Here is an 18,403-nt window from a genome sequence, read left to right on the forward strand (position 1 = left end):
GCCCACCAATACCCACCAGTGCCCACCAGTGCCACCATCCCCATGCCCTTCAATGCTACCAGTGCCCACCAGTGCCCTCCACTGCCCACCATCCCCCATGCCCTCCAGTGCCACCAGTGCCCACCAATACCCACCAGTGCCACCAGTGCCCACACCAGTGCTACCAGTGCCACCATCCCCATGCCCTCCAGTTGCCACCATCCCCATGCCCTCCAGTGCCACCAGTGCCCACCAATACCCACCAGTGCCACCAGTGCCCACACCAGTGCTACCAGTGCCACCATCCCCATGCCCTCCAGTGCCACCATCCCCATGCCCTTCAGTGCCACCAGTGCCCACCAATACCCACCAGTGCCACCAGTGCCCGCCAGTGCCACCAGTGCCCACACAATGCCCTCCAGTGCCACCATCCCCATGCCCTTCAGTGCCACCAGTGCCCACCAATACCCACCAGTGCCACCAGTGCCCACACCAATGCCCTCCAGTGCCACCATCCCCATGCCCTTCAGTGCCACCAGTGCCCACCAATACTCACCAGTGCCCACCAGTGCCCAGACCAGTGCTACCAGTGCCACCATCCCCATGCCCTTCAGTGCACCAATACCCACCAGTGCCCTTCAGTGCCACCAGTGCCACCATCCCTATGCCCTACAGTACCACCAGTGCCCACCAGAGCCCACACCAGTGCCCTTCAGTGCCCCCACCAGTGCCCACCAATACCCGCCAGTGCCACCAGTGCCCACACCAGTGCCAGCATCCCCATGCCCTCCAGTGCCATCAGTGCCCTCCTGTGCCCATCAGTCCCCCCCCGCCCTCCCCCTCCCCCCAACAACAGCAGCCGGGGGGGGGGCGGGGGGGAGAGGGGCTGGGTCTCCCCACTCCGCGTCGCTGTCTCCATGGCAACGCAGCCCCTCCCCCGCAGCCCCCTTCCCCCCTCCCCCCTTCCCCCCCTCTTCCCCCCCCCAGCCTTTTTTTTCCCACCCCACCCCTTTAAGCTCCGCCCCCCCCTCCTTCCCCCCCCCACTCCAACACCCTCCCCGCGTCCTGGGCGGGGCTTAGCCCGGCCGCGCGAGGCGGGGGGGGGGGGGGGAGGGGTGGAAGGGGGAGGGGGAGGGAAGGGAGAAGGGGAAAAGGGAAGAGGGGGGGCGCGCGCGCGCGCGCGGCGGGGGCGGGGGCCTGGGCGCGGGCGTGGTGTGTGTGTGCGCGCGCGCGCGCGGGGCGCGGGGCGGCGGCGCGGGGGGGGGGGGGGTGGCCCCGGAGCAGAGCCGAGCGGGGGAGAGAGGGGGGAGGCGAAAAAAAAGGGAGAGAGAGAGAGAGAGAGAGAGAGAGAGAGAAAGGCTTTTGGGGGGACACCCCCCCCTCCAGGACCCCCCCTTTAGGACCCCCCCCCAGGACCTTCCCCCCTTTTTTTTCCCCCCCCCTTTTTTTTTTTTTGGGGGGGGGGTTTTGGCTTTTTTTTCCTTCTATTTTAACGCCGCCATCCCCCTCACCCCCCCCCCCCCCACCCCCCCGCGCCCGGCCCCGTGGGGGGGAATTGAGGAGCGGTGCGGACCCCCCCCCCCCCCTTCCCTTCCCCAGCAACCCCCCCACCCTTTTTAGGGTGCCCCCCCCCCCCCCCGGTGCTGACTGGGGACATCCCGCCCCCTCCCGGAATTGGGGGTGGTTGGAGACCTTCTTCTTCCCCCCCCCTCCCCCCTTTCTAATTGGGGTTATTGGGGACCCCCCCACCCCCCTCGCCCCCTTTCCGGACCTTGGGGGCAGTGTGCAAGGAGCGACCCCCCCCCCCCCCTTCCCCCAGGAGCCTGCGGTGAGTGTGCGGCGGTTGGGGGGGGGGGGAAGGAGGGGGGGGGGGAGAGTGGAGTGTGTGTGTGTGTGTGTGGGGAGGGGGGGGCTGAGGTGAGTGTGGGGGACAACCCCCCCCCGGAACGAGTGGGGAACCCCCCCCCGGGGTGATTGTGACACCAGCCCCCCCCTGCCTCCCCCCCCCGGGTTGAGTGTGCAAGGATCGGGGTGAGTGTGACCCCCCCCCCCCGGACCCTCTCCCCCCTGCCTCATCCCTGCTGATTGTGACCCCCCTACCCCCCACCCCGGGAAGAGTGTGACCTCCCCCCCCCTTTTCCCCCCCCCTCCACCTCCCCGGGGTGAGTGTGTAAGGACTGGAGTGAGTGTGACCCCCCCCCGGAGTGAGTGTGCAAGGCTTGGAGAGGGGGGCTGCGAGTGTGCAGGGGGGCTGGGGGTGACAGGAATTGGGCAAGGCTCTGGGGGTGAGTGTGCAAGGCTGGGGGGGGAGTGGGAGAGAGAGAGAGTGTGCAAGGGGCTGAAGGTGAGTGTGCAAGGGGCTGAAGGTGAGTGTGCAAGGCTCGAGGGGCGGCAGGGGGTGAGCGTGCAAGGGGCTGGGGGTGAGTGTGGAAAGCTTTGGGGGGGGGGGTTGGCCCTGCAGGGCTTGAGGTTGAGTGTGCAAGGCTCTAGAGGGGGGGGAAAGGAGGGTGCCAGGGTGAGTGTGCAAGGCTCTGGGGTGAGTGTGCAAGGCTGGGGCTGTGCATGGCTGGAGGAGTGAGCGTGCAGGGCTGGAGAAGAGAGGAGGAGTGTGCAAGGCTCCAGGGGGCGAGTGTGAGCGTGCAAGGGCCGGGGGGTGAGCGTGCGAAGGACCAGGTGCAATAGTGTGGGCGTGCGAGGGCTTGGGGCGAGCGTGCAAGGCTAGGGAGGGCTGAGCCTGTGGCTCAGGGGGTGAGCGTGCAAGGGCCTCGGGTGAGCGTTGCACAGGGGCCAGGGGCGAGCATGAGCGTGCGAGGCCGGGAGTGAGCGTGCAAGAGCTCCGGGGGGGGGGAGCATGCAAGGCACCGGGGCGCTCGTGCGAGGCTCAGGGTGAGCGTGCAAGGCACCAGGGCGCTCGTGCGAGGCTCAGGGTGAGTGTGCAAGGCACCAGGGTGCTCGTGCGAGGCTCAGGGTGAGTGTGCAAGGCACCGGGGCGCTCGTGCGAGGCTCAGGGTGAGTGTGCAAGGCACCAGGGGTGCTCGTGTGAGGCTCAGGGTGAGCGTGCAAGGCCTGGAGTGAGTGTGCAAAGCCTGCAGTGTGTGTGCAAGGCACCAGGGTGCTTGTGTGAGTGTGCAAGGCTCTGGGGGGGTTGCTTGTGCACGGCTGTGGGCGAGTGTGCAAGGCTCTGGGCAAGCGTGCAAGGCTCTGGGGGGTTACTTGTGCAAGGCTCTGGGCGAGTGTGCAAGGCTCTGGGGGGTACTTGTGCAAGGCTCTGGGTGAGTGTGCAAGGCACCAGGCTGCTCGTGCGAGGCTGAGGCTGAGCGTGCAAAGCCCTGGGGGGGTGCTGGTGCAAGGCCCAGGCTGAGCGTGCAAGGCCTGCAGTGAGCGTGCAAGGCTCTGGGGGGGGGGGGGTCCTCTGTGCACACCTCCCCTCGCGCCCCCCCTTTCCCCCCCCCCCCCGCCCCCGTGCCACACTCGTGTGCAAGGATGCGAGCAGCGGGGGGCCGCTTCCCCTCCCCCCCCCGGCTGCCTTTAGGCCTCCCGGGGGGGCCCTGGTGGGGGCTTTAGGACCCGGGAGGAGCCATGTGGGGCCCCCCCCAAGCCGGGCCCCCCCCCCCCCTCCCCAAGCCCCCTATCCCCCCCCCCCCGCACTGGGCCCTGAGGGGGACCCTGGGGCCCCCCCCCGGCAGCCGGCTCAGCCTGGAGGGAGGCAGCAGGACCGTGGCTGGTAGGACCCCCGGGGGGGGGGGGGGGGGGGGGGGGAGGGTCGGAAATTGGGGGGGGAGGGGGGGGTGGAACGACGACCCCCCCCAAGGTGAAATAATTTGGGGGAGGGGCAGTGATAAACAGGTTCGCGGGGGGGGGGGAGGGGGACAAAATCTGGGGGGGACCTAGGGGCAGAGTCAAGGTGGAGGGGGGGGCGAGGGGAGGAGGTCACCAGCAGCCCAGGGCTGGCCCTGGGTGGGTTACGGGGGGGGGGGGGGGGGCACAGGAAGTGACGTCGTTGGTGGGGGCGGGGGAGGGACAACTGGGTGAGGGGGGAGGGAGGGGGGAGAGGAGAGGCCCCCCGCGGGCTGCTGGGAGGGAATCTTGGGGGGGGGGCACAAGCAGGAGCCTCAAAGCCTCCCCCCCACCCCCCCCTCACCCCCCCCTTCCGGACTCCCCTCCCCCTCCCCCCCCTCCTCCAGGTGACCTGGGACCCCCCCACCCCCCAAATTCCCTCCACTCCCCCCCCCCAACCCCTGACCTCTGTGTCCCCCTCCCCCAAATTCCCTTTCCCTACTTCCTATCCCTCCCCCTCCCCACCCCCCACCCCCACCAGGGCTGAATTGGGGGGGGGGCTGGAAATTGAGGGGTGGGGGGGTTAGGATTTGGGGGGGTTGGGGGAATGAAATTGGAGGGGGGGGTTGGGATTTGGGGTGTTGGGAATTGGGGGGGTCAGGATTTGGGGGGGTTGGGATTTGGACAGGTTGGGATTGGGGTGATTGGGATTTGGGGGGGGTCGGGATTTGGGGGGGGTTGGAATTGGGGGGGTTGGGATTTGGGGGGGTTGGAATTGGGGGGGGTTGGGATTGGGGGGGTTGGGATTTGGGGGGGGTTGGAATGGGGGGGGTTGGGATTGGGGGGGTTGGGATTTGGACAAGTTGGATTTGGGGGGGTTGGGATTGGGGGGGTCAGGATTTGGGAAGGTCAGGATTTGGGGGGGGTTGGAATTGGGGGGGTCTGGATTGGGGGTGTTGTGATTTGGGGGTGTTGTGATTTGGGGGGGTTGTGATTTGGGGGGGTTGGAATGGGGGGGGTTGGGAATTTGGGGGGGTTGGGATTGGGGCGATTGGGATTTGGGGGGGTCAGGGATTGGGGGGTTGGGAATTAGGGGGTTCTGGTTTTGGGGGGGTTGGGATTGGAGGGGGTTTGGGAGGTCAGGATTTGGGGGGCAGGGATGGAAATTGAGGGGTGAGGGGGTTGGGATTTGGGGGTGCTGGGGGGGTCACTGACCTCTTTTGTTTTCTTCCCCCCCCCCTGCTTTTGGGGACCCCCCCAACCCCCCCAGATTACCACGGGGGTCGCTCGCGCCGCAAGAGCGTCCCGGGGGGCAAGCAGTTCAGCATCAACATGGAGGCTCCCCCTGCACCCCCATTCCGGCCCTCGGTGAGCAGAGGGGGACCCCAGACCCCCAACCCGCCGCCTGGGACCCCCAACAGCCGCCTGGGACCCCCAAAACCGGGCCTGGGACCCCCAGAGTGGGGCTGGGACCCCCGCTGTGGCCATAGCGCTTCCCGCTACAGCCATGGGACCCCCAAGCCGCCCATGGGGACCCCAGCTCTCCCAGGGGGACCCTAAGATGCTCATGGGACCCCCAGTAGCAGCCTGGGACCCCCAAAACGAGCCTGGGACCCCCAGAATGGGGCTGGGATCCTCAGAATGGGGCTGGGACCCCCAGAATGGGGCTGGGACCCCCACTAATGCCATAGGGCTCCCGCTATAGCCATGGGACCCCCAACCTGCCCATGGGGACCCCAGCTCTCCCATGGGGACCCCAAGATGCTCATGGGACCCCCCAATAGCAGCCTGGGACCCCCAGAGTGGGGCTGGGACCCCCGCTGTGGCCGTAGCGCTCACCGCTACAGCCATGGGACCCCCAAGCCGCCCATGGGGACCCCAAGATGCCCATGGGACCACCCAACAGCAGCCTGGGGACCCCTAAATATGGGTCTGGGACACCCCCCACAGTATGACCTCTGCCCCAAGGTCACCCTGACCCCACCTTGACCCCACCCTGACCCCCACCCCAGGGCCACCCTGACCCCACCCTGTCCCCACCCTGGTATCCCCCTGGCCACCTCCTGCTCCTCAACCATCTCCACGGCAACCTTGGGCCCTCCTCAACCATCTCCATGGCAACCTTGGGCCCTCCTCAACCATCTCCACGGCAACCTTGGGCCCCTCCTCAACCATCTCCATGGCAACCTTGGGCCCTCCTCAACCATCTCCACGGCAACCCTGGGTCCTCAACCATCTCCCTGACGACGCTGTGTGCTCCTCAACCATCTCCATGGCAACCCTGAGCCCTCAACCATCTCCATAGCAACCCTGGGTCCTCCTCAACCATCTCCCTGACAACCCTGGGTCCTCAACCATCTCTCTGACAACCTTGGGCCCTTCTCAACCATCTCCATGGCAACCTTGGGCCCTCCTCAACCACCTCCATAGCAACCCTGGGTCCTCCCCAACCATCTCCATGGCAACCCTGGGTCCTCCTCAACCATCCCCATGGCAACCCTGGGTCCTCAACCATCTCCCTGATAACCTTGGGTGCTCCTCAACCATCTCCCTGACAACCTTGGGCCCTTCTCAACCATCTCCATGGCAACCTTGGATCGTCCTCAACCATCTCCATAGCAACCTTGGGTCCTACTCAACCATCCCCATGGCAACCCTGGGTCTCCCTGACAACCCTGGGTGCTCCTCAACCATCTCCATGTCACCCTGGGTCCTCCTCAACCATCCCCATGGCAACCCTGGGTCCTCAACCATCTCCCTGACGACGCTGGGTGCTCCACAACCATCTCCATAGCAACCCTGGGCCCTCCTCAACCATCTCCATGATAACCTTGGGTGCTCCTCAACCATCTCCATGCTCCATGGCAACCCTAAGCCCTCAACCATCTCCATAGCAACCCTGGGTCCTCCTCAACCATCTCGCATGGCAACCTTGGATCCTCCTCAACCATCTCCATGGCAACCTTGGATCCTCCTCAACCATCTCCATTGCAATCCTGGGTCCTCAACCATCTCCCTGATAACCTTGGGTGCTCCTCAACCATCTCCCTGACAACCTTGGGCCCTCCTCAACCATCTCCATGACCTCCCCTGATTCCCCCTGCACCTCCCCAGGACCCTTTGGGGCCCCCCCCTCAGCCACCTGCACCCCAATAAAGCTTCCAACCCCCTCCCCTTGAAGTCCCTCAGCCTCCTCTAGATGCCTCCAAACCTCCTAATCTCTCCTGAACCCCCCAAATTTTGACACACCCCCCCCCCATGATCTCCATGACCCCCCTCCTGCACCCTCTGGATCCCCCTGGGGCCCCCCCTCAGCCACCTGCACCCCAATAAAGCTTCCAGAGCCATCCCTTCAAGTCCATAAACGGTCCCCTTTACAGCCCACCCCCCCCCAAACCTCTCCTGAACCCCCAAACCTTCAACCCCCCCCTTGGCCCCCCCCTTGACCCACCTCGCCCCCCTTGGGCCCCCCCCCCAGCCCACCTGCACCCCAGCAATGCTTCCTGAGCCATCCTTCAAGAGCCTAAACCCTCTCTAGATGCCTCTAGCCCCCCAAACCTCTCCTCTGAACCCCCAAACCTTCGACCCCCCCCGACCCTCCCTTGACCCCCCCTCAACCCCCTTGGCCCCCCCCCCAGCCACCTGCACCCCAGCAATGCTTCCTGAGCCATCCCTTCAAGAGCCTAAACCCTCTCTAGATGCCTCCAAACCCCCAAATCTCTCCTGAACCCCCCAAACCTTCCACCCCCCTCCACTCCCCCCTCGACCCCCACCCCTCCCGGACCCCCTGCACCACCCCCCCCCAGCGCCCCGCACCCCAATGCACCTCTCAGAGGCCGTCCCTTGAAGTCCCTCAGCCCCCTCGAGCTGCCTCCAACCCCCCGAATCTCTCCCGAACCCCCAAACTTGCGACCCTCCCACTCCCCCCACCCCCCCCGGACCCCCTGGGGACCCCCCTGGGGCCCCCCCCCTCAGCCACCTGTACCCCAGCAAGGCTTCCTGAGCCGCCGGCTGAAGAGCTCCATCAAGCGCACCAAGAGCCAGCCCAAGCTCGACCGCACCAGCAGCTTCCGGCAGATCCTGCCCCGGTTCCGCAGCGCTGACCACGACAGGTGGGGGACGGCCGACAGCCACAGCGACGGGGGGGGGACAGCCACAGCGACAGCGGGGGGGGACAGGGGAGGACAGGAGGGGACAGGAGGGGGACGAGAAGACAGGAGCGGACAGGGTGGGGGACAAGGGAGGACAGGAGGGGACAGCCGCGGGGAGAGCAAAACCCGAGGAGAGCAAACCCTGGGGACAGGACGGGGACAGGAGGGGGACAAGGGAGGACAAGAGAGGACAGGAGGGGACAAGGAGGACAGGAAGGGGACAAGGGGAGGACAGGACGGGACAGCCGCGGGGGAGAGCAAAACCCCGAGGAGAGCAAACCTTGGGGACAGGAGGGGACAAGTGAGGACTGGAGGGGGCAAGGGAGGGACAGGGAGGGGACAGGAGGGGACAAGGCAGGACAGGAGGAGACAAGGGAGGACAAGGAGGGGACAAGAGAAGACAGGAGGGGGACAAGTGAGGGACTGGAGGGGACAAGGGAGGACAGGAGGGGGACAGGAGGGGGACAAGGCAGGACAGGAGGGGACAGCCGCGGGGAGAGCAAAACCCGAGGAGAGCAAACCCTGGGGACAGGAGGGGGACAAAAGAAGACAGGAGGGGACAAGGGAGGACAGGAGAGGACAGGAGGGAAACAAGAGGGGACAAGTGAGGACTGGAGGGGACAAGGGAGGACAGGGAGGGGACAGGAGGGAAACAAGAGGGGACAAGTGAGGACTGGAGGGGGACAAGGGAGGACTGGAGGGGGACAAGGGAGGACTGGAGGGGACAGGGTGGGGACAAGGGAGGACAGGGAGGGGACAGGAGGGGACCGGAGGGGGACAAGTGAGGACTGGAGGAGACAAGGGGAGGACAAGGAGGGGGACAAGAGAAGACAGGAGGGGGACAAGTGAGGACTGGGAGGGAACAAGGGCAGGACAGGAGGGGACAGCCGCGGGGAGAGCAAAAACCCGAGGGAGAGCAAACCCTGGGGACAGGAGACAAGGGAGGACAGGAGGGGACAAAGGAGGGACAGGAGGGGACAAGGGAGGACTGGGAGGGGACAGGAGGGGGACAAGTGAGGAGTGGAGGGAACAAGGGGAGGACAGGGAGGGGACAAGTGAGGACTGGAGGGGACAAGGGAGGACAGGAGGGGGACAGCCGCGGGGGAGAGCAAAACCTGGGGAGAGCAAACCTTGGGGACAGGAGGGGACAAGGAGGGGACAGGAGCAGACAGGTAGGGGACCGGGGGGGGACAGGAGGGGACAAAGAAGGGCAGTGGGGAACAGCCACGGGCAGAGCGAACTTTGGGGACACGAGTGGGACAGAAGGGGACAAGGGAGGACAGGAAGGGGACAAGAAGGCAAAGGAGGGGGGCAGGGGGGGGAGACAGGGACAGGAGGAAGAGGAGGAGGACAAGGGAGGACGGAGGGGACAGCCGCAGGGGAGAGCAAACTCTGGGGGGGGGGCAAACCTCGGGGACAGGAGGGGGACAAGAAGGGAAAAGGAGGGGGACAGGCTGGGGACAGGAGGGGACAGGCTGGGGACAGGAGGGGACAGGCGGGAGAGGAGAGCAAACCCTGGGGGGCAGCTAAGGGTTGCCACGGGAGAGAGCAAGCCCTGGGGAGAGCCCTGGGGGACTGGAAACCTCGGGGGACAGGGGGAGGGCAGGAGGGGACAGGGGACAGCAAACCTCAGGGGAGAGCCCTGGGGGACAGGAAACTCTCGGGACAGCTCTAAGGGACAGCCCTGGGGACAGGAGGGAACAGAAGGGGAGGACCCGGGGGAGAGCCTTGGGGGACTAGCCTGGGGATAGCTTGGGGAGCAGCAAACCCTGGGGGGACAGCCTCTGGGGGACAAGCCTGGGGACATCCCCTGGGGACAGCAGGGGGACAGCTGAGGGTTCGGGGGGGGGGGGTGCATTCATCCCCCCTGGTCCTCCTCCCTCCCTCCCTTGGCTCCCCCTTGGAGCTGAGCTCCCAGCAGCTCCTTTGGGCCTCCACCACCTGCAGCTGGCAGCTGAAGGTCACCCCGAGCTGTGTGTCCCCCCCCCGTCAAAGCACATCCCCCTGCCCCCCAAATCTGTGTGGACTCCCCCCCGAAAGCTCTGCTCCCCCCAAATCTGTCCCCCCCCAAACCTTTGTGTCCCCCCCCAAAAGAGCTCTGTGGCCCCCCCCAAATTTCTGCCCCCCCCCCAATCTGTTCACCACCCCCTCCCCGCCAGACCCCCCCCTCCCCCCCCAGCCCTGACTCTGTCTCTTTCTACCCCCCTCTCCCCCCCAGCCCCCTGGCTGCATCCCCAGGGTCCTTCCTGGCCCTCCCCAGGTACCTTCCCCCCCCCTCTTTCCACCCCCCCAGGGGAGAGGGCAGGGAAGGGATCTCCCCCCCTCCCCCCTCGCTCCCTGCCCCGGCTCGCATGGTATCACCACCGCCCCTCCGCCACTACCCTCGGGCACCCCCCCCACGAGTGTCGTTCCCCCCCCCCCCCCCTCCTCCCACCGCACCACCACCACCACCCCCTCCCCCCCCACTTTGGTCCCCCCCCTTCCTCCTCCTCCCCCCCCTCCAGGGCCAGGCTGATGCAGAGCTTCAAGGAGTCTCACTCCCACGAGTCGCTGCTGAGCCCCCAGCAGCGCTGCCGAGGCCTTGGAGCTCAACCTGGACGAGGACTCCATCATCAAAGCTGTGCACAGCAGCATCCTGGGCCAGGAGTTCTGCTTCGAGGTGAGGCCCCCAGCACCTCCCCGTGGGGTGGGGGGGAAAGGAAGAGAGGACCCGCCCCCCCCCAGGGGACCAATACCCTCCCCACCCCCCCAAACTGAGGTCGAGGGCAGCAGGTTTCTGGGTGGCCAGGTTGGGGTTGGGAGCGCCTTGAGAGCCGTCAGGCAGCAGCTAGAGCCTGGATGGCCAAGCTGAAGGTCATGGAGGTCATGAAGAGGAGGTTCTGGTTGGCCAAGCTGGGTTGGGACCTGCTCAAGGCTCTTCATGATTCATCTTGAGCCGGCCCAAGGCAATGGAGGGTCACGAAGAGCAGGGTTCTGGGTGGCCAGGTTGGGTTGGGAGCACCTCAAGAGCCATCAGGCAGCAGCTAGAGCCAGGGATGGCCAAGCCCAGGTCAGTGGAGGGTCCTGGTTGACCAACTTGGGGGTTGGGACCTTCTCAAAGCCATCATCTAGAGAGAGGACCACCCCCAATGGTCCAGGGAGCAGGTTCTGGGGTGGTCAAGTTGGGTTGAGAGCACCCTGAGAGCCATCAGGCAGCAGCTAGAGCTAGGATAGGTTGGGTTGAGTTGGGTTGGGCTGGGTTGATTTGGGTTGGGCTGGCTTGGGTTGGATTGATTGGGATAGGTTGGGGTGACACTGGTTGGTGGCTACTGGGAGCATTAGGTTGAGTTGGGTTGGGTTGGATGGGGTAGAGTTGAGTTGGATTGGGTTGGGTTGAGTTGGGTTAGGTTGGGTTGGGTTGTGCTGGGTTGGGGTTAGGGTTAGGGTTGAGTTGGATTGGGTTGAGTTTGGTTGGGTTGAGTTAAGTTAGATTGGGTTGGGTTGAGTTGGGTTGGATTAGGTTGAGTTGGGTTAGGTTGGGTTGGGTTGTGCTGGGTTGAGATTAGGGTTGGGTTGAGTTTGGGTTGAGTTAGGTTAGGTTGGGTTGGGTTGAGTTGGGTTGGATTAGGTTGGGTTAGTTTGGGTTGGGGTTAGGGTTGAGTTGGGTTGGGTTGAGTTGGGTTAGTTTGGGGTTGTGCTGGGTTTGGGGTTAGGTTTGAGTTGGGTTGGGTTGAGTTGGGTTAGTTTGGGTTGAGTTGTGCTGGGTTGGGGTTAGGGTTAGGGTTAGGGTTGAGTTGGATTGGGTTAGGTTGGGTTGGTTGGGGTTGAGTTGGGTTGGATTAGGTTGGGTTGGGTTGAGTTGGGTTGGGTTAGGTTGGGTTGGGTTGAGTTGGGTTGGATTAGGTTGAGTTGGGTTGAGTTGTGCTGGGTTGGGGTTAGGGTTAGGGTTGAGTTGGGTTGGGTTGGCGTTGGGTTGGGTTAGGGGTGCTAGGGGGTGACCTCTGGGGCGCCCCCCCACAGGTGACCACAGCCTCGGGCACCAAGTGCTTTGCCTGCCGCTCGGCTGCCGAGAGGGACAAATGGATCGAGAACCTCCAGCGCGCCGTGAAGCCGAAACAAGGTCAGCGGGGGACAGCTGGGGGGAGGAGGGTGGAGAGAGGGGGGTGTGGTCAGTGTGGGGGGGGTGGTCAGTATGGGGGGGCTGCTCCCTCTTGCCCTCCATCCCTCCCTCCCCACCTCCCTCCTCATCTCCATGTTCCCTGCTGCTCTCCATCCCTGTTTCCATGTCCTCTGCTGACCTCCACCCCTCTCTCCCCCACCCTCCTCCTGCCCTCCACCTCTCTCTTCCCCTGCTTCATGCCCTCCCTCCCTCCCTATCTCACCTCCACCCCTCTCTCCCCAACTCTTCCTGTCCTCCCTCCCTATCTCCTCATCTCCACCCCTCTCTCATTACTTTTTCCCACCCCTCCATTCCTACCTCCACCTCCTCTACTGCTCTCCGTCCCTAACTCCACCTCCGCCAACCTCCACTCCCTCTCCCCATCTCTCCCTGCCCTCTACCTCTATCCCCATGCCCCTCTCTTTCCAACCCCCACCCCTCCTGCTCTCATCCACCACCCTCCATCCACCCCCTCCCACCCTCTGCCCCCCTCTCCCCACTTCCTCCCACCCCTCTGTCCCTCTGTCCCCACCTCCTACTGCCCTCCACCCCTCTCTCCTCCTCTCCACCCCCTCTCTCCCCCACCTCCTCCCACTTTCCATCCCTATCTCCTCCTCTCCACCCCTCTCTCCCCACCTGCTCCCACTTTCCATCCCTATCTCCTGCTCTCCATCCCTATCTCCTCCTCTCCACCCCTCTCTCCCCACCTCCTCCCACTTTCCATCCCTATCTCCTCCTCTCCACCCCTCTCTCCCCCACCTGCTCCCACTTTTCCATCCCTATCTCCTGCTCTCCATCCCTATCTCCTCCTCTCCACCCCTCTCTCCCCACCTGCTCCCACTTTCCATCCCTATCTCCTCCTCTCCATCCATATCTCCTCCTCTCCACCCCCTCTCTCCCCACCTCCTCCCTCTTTCCATCCCTATCTCCTGCTCTCCATCCCTGTCTCCTCCTCTCCACCCCTCTCTCCCCACCTGCTCCCACTTTCCATCCCTATCTCCTCCTCTCCACCCCTTTCTCCCCCACCTCCTCCCACTTTCCATCCCTATCTCCTCCTCTCCACCCCTCTCTCCCCACCTGCTCCCACTTTCCATCCCTATCTCCTGCTCTCCATCCCTATCTCCTCCTCTCCACCCCTCTCTCCCCACCTCCTCCCACTTTCCATCCCTATCTCCTCCTCTTCATCCCTATCTCCTCCTCTCCATCCCTATCTCTCCTCCTCTCCATCCATATCTCCCTCCTCTCCATCCCTATCTCCTCCTCTCCACCCCTCTCTCCCCACTTCCTCCTGCCCTCCCACTTCCTCCTGCCCTCTGCCCCTCTCTCCCACCTCCTCCTGCTCTCCATCCCTATGTCCTCCTCTCCAACCCCATCTCCCCCCTCCATCCCTCTCTCCCCACCTTCTCCCCCTTTCCACCTCCCCCTCCTCCGCCGCCCTCCGCCCCTTCTCTCCCCTGCTCCTCTCCTCCCCGTTCCCTCCCTCCCTCCCCCCAACAGGACAACAGCCGGCGGGTGGACAACGTGCTGAAGCTGTGGGTGATCGAGGCGCGGGACCTGCCCCCCAAGAAGCGCTACTACTGCGAGCTGTGCCTGGACGACATCCTCTACGCCCGCACCACCAGCAAGGCGCGCACCGACAACGTCTTCTGGGGGGAGCACTTCGAGTTCAACAACCTGCCGGCCGTCCGCACCATCCGCCTGCACCTCTACAAGGACACCGACAAGAAGCGGAAGAAGGACAAGAGCAACTACGTGGGCATGGTCAGCATCCCCATCGCCAGCGTCACCGGCCGCCACTTCGCCGAGCAGTGGTACCCCCTGAGCCAGCCCAGCGGCGCCAAGGCCAAGGCCGGCTGCCCGGCCCTGCGGGTGAAGAGCCGGTTCCAGACCATGAGCATCCTGCCCATGGAGCTCTACAAGGAGTTCGCCGAGTACGTCACCAACAACTACCGGATGCTCTGCGCCGTCCTCGAGCCGGTGCTCAGCGTCAAGAGCAAGGAGGAGGTGGCCTGCGCCCTGGTGCACATCCTGCAGAGCACCGGCAAGGCCAAGGTGAGGGCGAGGGGTGGGGAGGGAGGGGGGGGTGGAGGGAGGTGGAGAGGGGTGGAGGGAGGTGGAGAGGGGTGGAGGTGGATGGAGAGAGCTGGAGAGGGATGGAGATGGATGGATGGAGATGGATGGAGGAAGCTGGAGATGGATAGAGCTGGATGGAGAGGGATGGATGGAGATGGTTGGAGGTGGATGGAGGAAGGTGGAGATGGATTGAGGTGGATGGAGAGGGATGGATGGAGATGGTTGGAGGTGGATGGAGGAAGGTGGAGAGGGATGGAGATGGATGGAGAGGGATGGAGATGGATGGAGATGGATGGAGAGGGATGGAGAGGGATGGAGAGGGATGGAGATGGAGGGAGAGGGATGGAGATGGATGGAGAGGGATGGAGATGGTTGAATGGAGATGGATGGAGATGGATGGAGAGGGATGGAGATGGATGGAAGTGGATGGATGGAGATGGATGGATGGAGGTGGTTGGAGGTGGATGAATGAAGATGGATGGAGGAGGATGGAGGTTAATGGAGATGGAAGGAGATGGATGGATGCTGGAGCCAGTGCTCAGCATCAAGAGCAAGGAGGAGGTGGCCTGCGCCCTGGTGCACATCCTTCAGAGCACCGGCAAGGCCAAGGTGAGGGCGAGGGGTGGGGAGGGAGAAGGGGGGGTGGAGGCAGGCAGAGAGGGGTGGAGGGAGGTGGAGAGGGGGGGAGATGAGTGGAGGTGAATGGAGATGGATTGAGGTAGATGAAGAGGATGGAGATGGATGGAGAAGGATGGATGTGGATGGAGATGGATGGATGGAGGGGGATGGAGGGGGATGGAGATGGATGGAGTTGGATGGAGTGGGATAGAGATGAATGGAGGGGGAAGGAGATGGATGGATGGAGATGAATGGAGGTGAATGGATGGAGGTGGATGGAGATGGATGAAGAAGGATGGAAGTGGATGGAGATGGATGGATGGAGATGGATGGAGGTAGATGGAGGTGGATGGACATGGATGGAAGTGGATGGAGGTAGATGGAGGTGGATGGACATGGATGGATGGATGGGTGGATGGATGGATGGAGATGGATTGAGGTGGATGGAGGTGGATGGAAAGGGATGGATGTTTGGAAGTGGATGGAGATGGATGGAGGCCTGTGGGACCTGAGTTAGGCCTGGGGCTGGGCTGTGGAGCCTGGGGCCGGGCTGGGGGGCCTGGGGCTGCCCCAGGGGCTGCCCCTGACGGCCCCGGGCAGGACTTCCTGTCGGACATGGCCATGACGGAGGTGGATCGGTTCCTGGACCGCGAGCATCTCATCTTCCGCGAGAACACCTTGGCCACCAAAGCCATAGAGGAGTATCTCAAACTCATCGGCCAGAAATACCTCAAGGATGCCATTGGTGAGCCCCCCGCCCTCCCCCTGCTGCCAGCGGCACCCCAAGGGGGCCAAGGGACCCCAAGGTGGCCAAGAGGACCCCAATGTGGCCAAAAGGACCCTAGTGTGGCCAAGGGACCCCAAGATGGCCAATGGGTCCCCACTGTCGCCAAGGGACCCCAATGAAGCCAAGGGACCCCAATGTGGCCAAGGGAACACCAAGGTGGCCAAGGGACCCCAAGGTGGCCAAGGGACTCCAATGTGGCCAAGGGGACCCCAAGGTGGCCAAGGGACCCCAGTGTGGCCAAAAGGACCCCAGTGTGGCCAAGGGACCCCAGTGGGGCCAAGGGACCCCAAGGTAGCCAAGGGACCTCAATGAGGCCAAGGGACCCCAAGGTGGCCAAGGGACCCCAATGTGGCCAAGGGACCCCAGTGTGGCCAAGGGACCTCAATGTGGCCAAGGGGACCCCAGTGTAGCCAAGGGACCCCAATGTGGCCAAGGGGACCCCAAGGTGGCCAAGGGACCCCAATGTGGCCAAGGAACCCCAAGGTAACCAAGGGACCCCAATATGTTCAATGGGTCCCCACTGTCGCCAAGGGACCCCAGTGAGGCCAAGGGACCCCAGTGAGGCCAAGGGACCCCAGTTAGGCCAAGGGACCCCAATGTGGCTAAGGGGACTCCAATGTGGCCAAGGGGACCCCAATGTGGCCAAGGGACCTCAATGAGGCCAAGGGACCCCAGTGTGGCCAAGGGACCCCAGTGTTGCCGAGGGACCCCAATGAGGCCAAGGGGACCCCACTGTGGCCAAGGGGACCCCAATATGTTCAAGGGGTCCCCACTGTGGCCAAGGGACCTCAATGAGGCCAAGGGACCCCAGTGTGACCAAGGGACCCCCAGTGTTGCCGAGGGACCCCAATGAGGCCAAGGGGACCCCAAGGTGGCTAAGGGGACTCCAATGTGGCCAAGGGGACCCCAAGGTGGCCAAGGGGACTCCAGTGTGGCCAAGGGGACCCCAATGTGTCTAAGGGGACTCCAATGTGGCCAAGGGGACCCCAGTGTGGCCAAGAGACCTGAAGGTGGCCAAGGGGACCCCAACATAGCCAAGAGGACTCCAGTGTGCCCATGGGACCCCAGTGGGGCCATGGGGACCTCACTGCGGCCAGAGGGACCTCGCCATGGCCCAGGGCACCCCACCATGGCTGAGGGTCTGCACCATGGCCAAGGGTCCTCAATATGGGCAAAGGGGCCCCAATGTGGCCATGGGGACCTCACTATGACCTAGGGGACCCCAGTGTGGCCGAGGGTTCTCAGCATGGCCAAAAGGACCCCACCATGGCCATGGGGACCCCAACATGGTCACAGGGATCTCACTGTGGCCAGGGGTCCCCTCATAGCCACATCTCCACCACCATGACCACAGAAGGTTGGGTGGTGTCCCCTCATGACCACAGAGGGTTGGGTGGTGTCCCTTCATGGCCAAAGAAGGTTGGGTGGTGTCCCCCTCATGACCACAGAGGGTTGGGTCGTGTCCCTTCATGGCCAAAGAAGGTTGGGTGGTATCCCCCCATGGCCACAGAAGGTTGGGTGGTGCCCCCTCATGGCCACAGAAGGTTGGGTGGTGTCCCCTCATGGCCAAAGAAGGTTGGGTGGTGCCCCCTCATGGCCACAGAAGGTTGGGTGGTGTCCCCCCATGGCCACAGAAGGTTGGGTGGTGTCCCCCCATGGCTGTAGCAGGTTGGGTGGTATCCCCCCATGGCCACAGAAGGTTGGGTGGTGTCCCCCTCATGGCCACAGAAGGCTGGGGTGGTGTCCCTTCATGACCACAGAGGGTTGGGTGGTGTCCCCCCATGGCTGAAGCAGGTTGGGTGGTGCCCCCTGGCGGCCGTGGGGCGGTGGGGTGGGGGCTGGGGGTCCCCCCTGAGCCCCTGGCCCCCCGCAGGGGAGTTCATCCGGGCGCTGTACGAGTCGGAGGAGAACTGCGAGGTGGACCCCATGAAGTGCTCGGCCTCCACCCTGGCCGACCACCAGGCCAACCTCCGCATGTGCTGCGAGCTGGCCCTCTGCAAGGTGGTCAACTCCCACTGGTGAGTCCCGGGGGAGGGGCTTGGGGGGCTGGGGGGGGGCTGGGGACGCCCCCTGCTGGCCACCCCTGGGGGGTCTGTGATGTCCCTGTGGTGTCCCCCGTGGTTGCTCAAAGGCTGTGGTGGGTTTATGGCCATGGGGGAGCCATGGGGGCTCCATGGGGGGGGGTCCATGGTGTCTCCATGCCCATGGTGTCCCCAGTGGTGTCCCCATGGTGGCTCCATGACCATGGTGTCCCCAGTGCTGTCCCCTGTACCCCCAGCATGTTCCCTCAGGAGCTGAAGGATTTCTTTGCCTTGTGGCTGTTCCATGCCCATGGTGTCCCCAGGGGTGTCCCCAGTGGTGTCCCCATGGTGTCCCCATGGCTGTTCCATGCCCATGGTGTCCCCAGTGGTGTCCCCAGAGGTGTCCCCAGGGGTGTCCCCATGGTGTCCCCACGGTGTCCCCATGGCTGTTCCATGCCCATGGTGTCCCCAATGGTGTCCCCATGGTGACTCCATGGCTTTTCCATGCCCCTGGTGTCCCCATGGTGTCCCCACAGTGTCCCAAATTATGTCCCCTGTCCCCTCCCCAGTGTGTTCCCTCGGGAGCTGAAGGAGGTCTTCGCCTCGTGGCTGTTCTATGCCCATGGTATCCCCAGTGGTGGCTCCATGGTGTCCCCATGGCTGTTTCGTGGTCATGGTGTCCCCATGGTGTCCCCACAGTGTCCCAAATTATGTCCCCTGTCCCCTCCCCAGTGTGTTCCCTCGGGAGCTGAAGGAGGTCTGTGCCTCGTGGCCGTTCCATGCCCATGGTGTCCCCAGTGGTGTCCCCATGGCATCCCCGTGGTGTCCCCATGGCTGTTCCATGCCCATGGTGTCCCCA

The 18,403-nt window shown here is 64.3% G+C and overlaps 1 protein-coding gene across 1 annotated transcript in view; it reads left to right on the forward strand.

Annotated features, from left to right (window-relative positions):
• Positions 1-18,403, forward strand: part of SYNGAP1 (synaptic Ras GTPase activating protein 1) — a 38,750-nt gene that overhangs the window by 788 nt on the left and 19,559 nt on the right. The window contains 10 exon segments of the mRNA XM_068169805.1: positions 20-747; positions 3,604-3,703; positions 5,027-5,124; positions 7,747-7,868; positions 10,412-10,466; positions 10,468-10,566; positions 11,907-12,035; positions 13,543-14,097; positions 15,337-15,481; positions 17,397-17,541. Of these exon segments, the coding sequence (XP_068025906.1) occupies positions 20-747; positions 3,604-3,703; positions 5,027-5,124; positions 7,747-7,868; positions 10,412-10,466; positions 10,468-10,566; positions 11,907-12,035; positions 13,543-14,097; positions 15,337-15,481; positions 17,397-17,541 (2,176 nt within the window).

Source organism: Melanerpes formicivorus, unplaced genomic scaffold (assembly GCF_026170545.1).
Source record: "Melanerpes formicivorus ecotype bairdi unplaced genomic scaffold, bMelFor1.0.p_v2 SCAF_224, whole genome shotgun sequence".
Taxonomy (NCBI): Eukaryota; Metazoa; Chordata; class Aves; order Piciformes; family Picidae; genus Melanerpes; species Melanerpes formicivorus.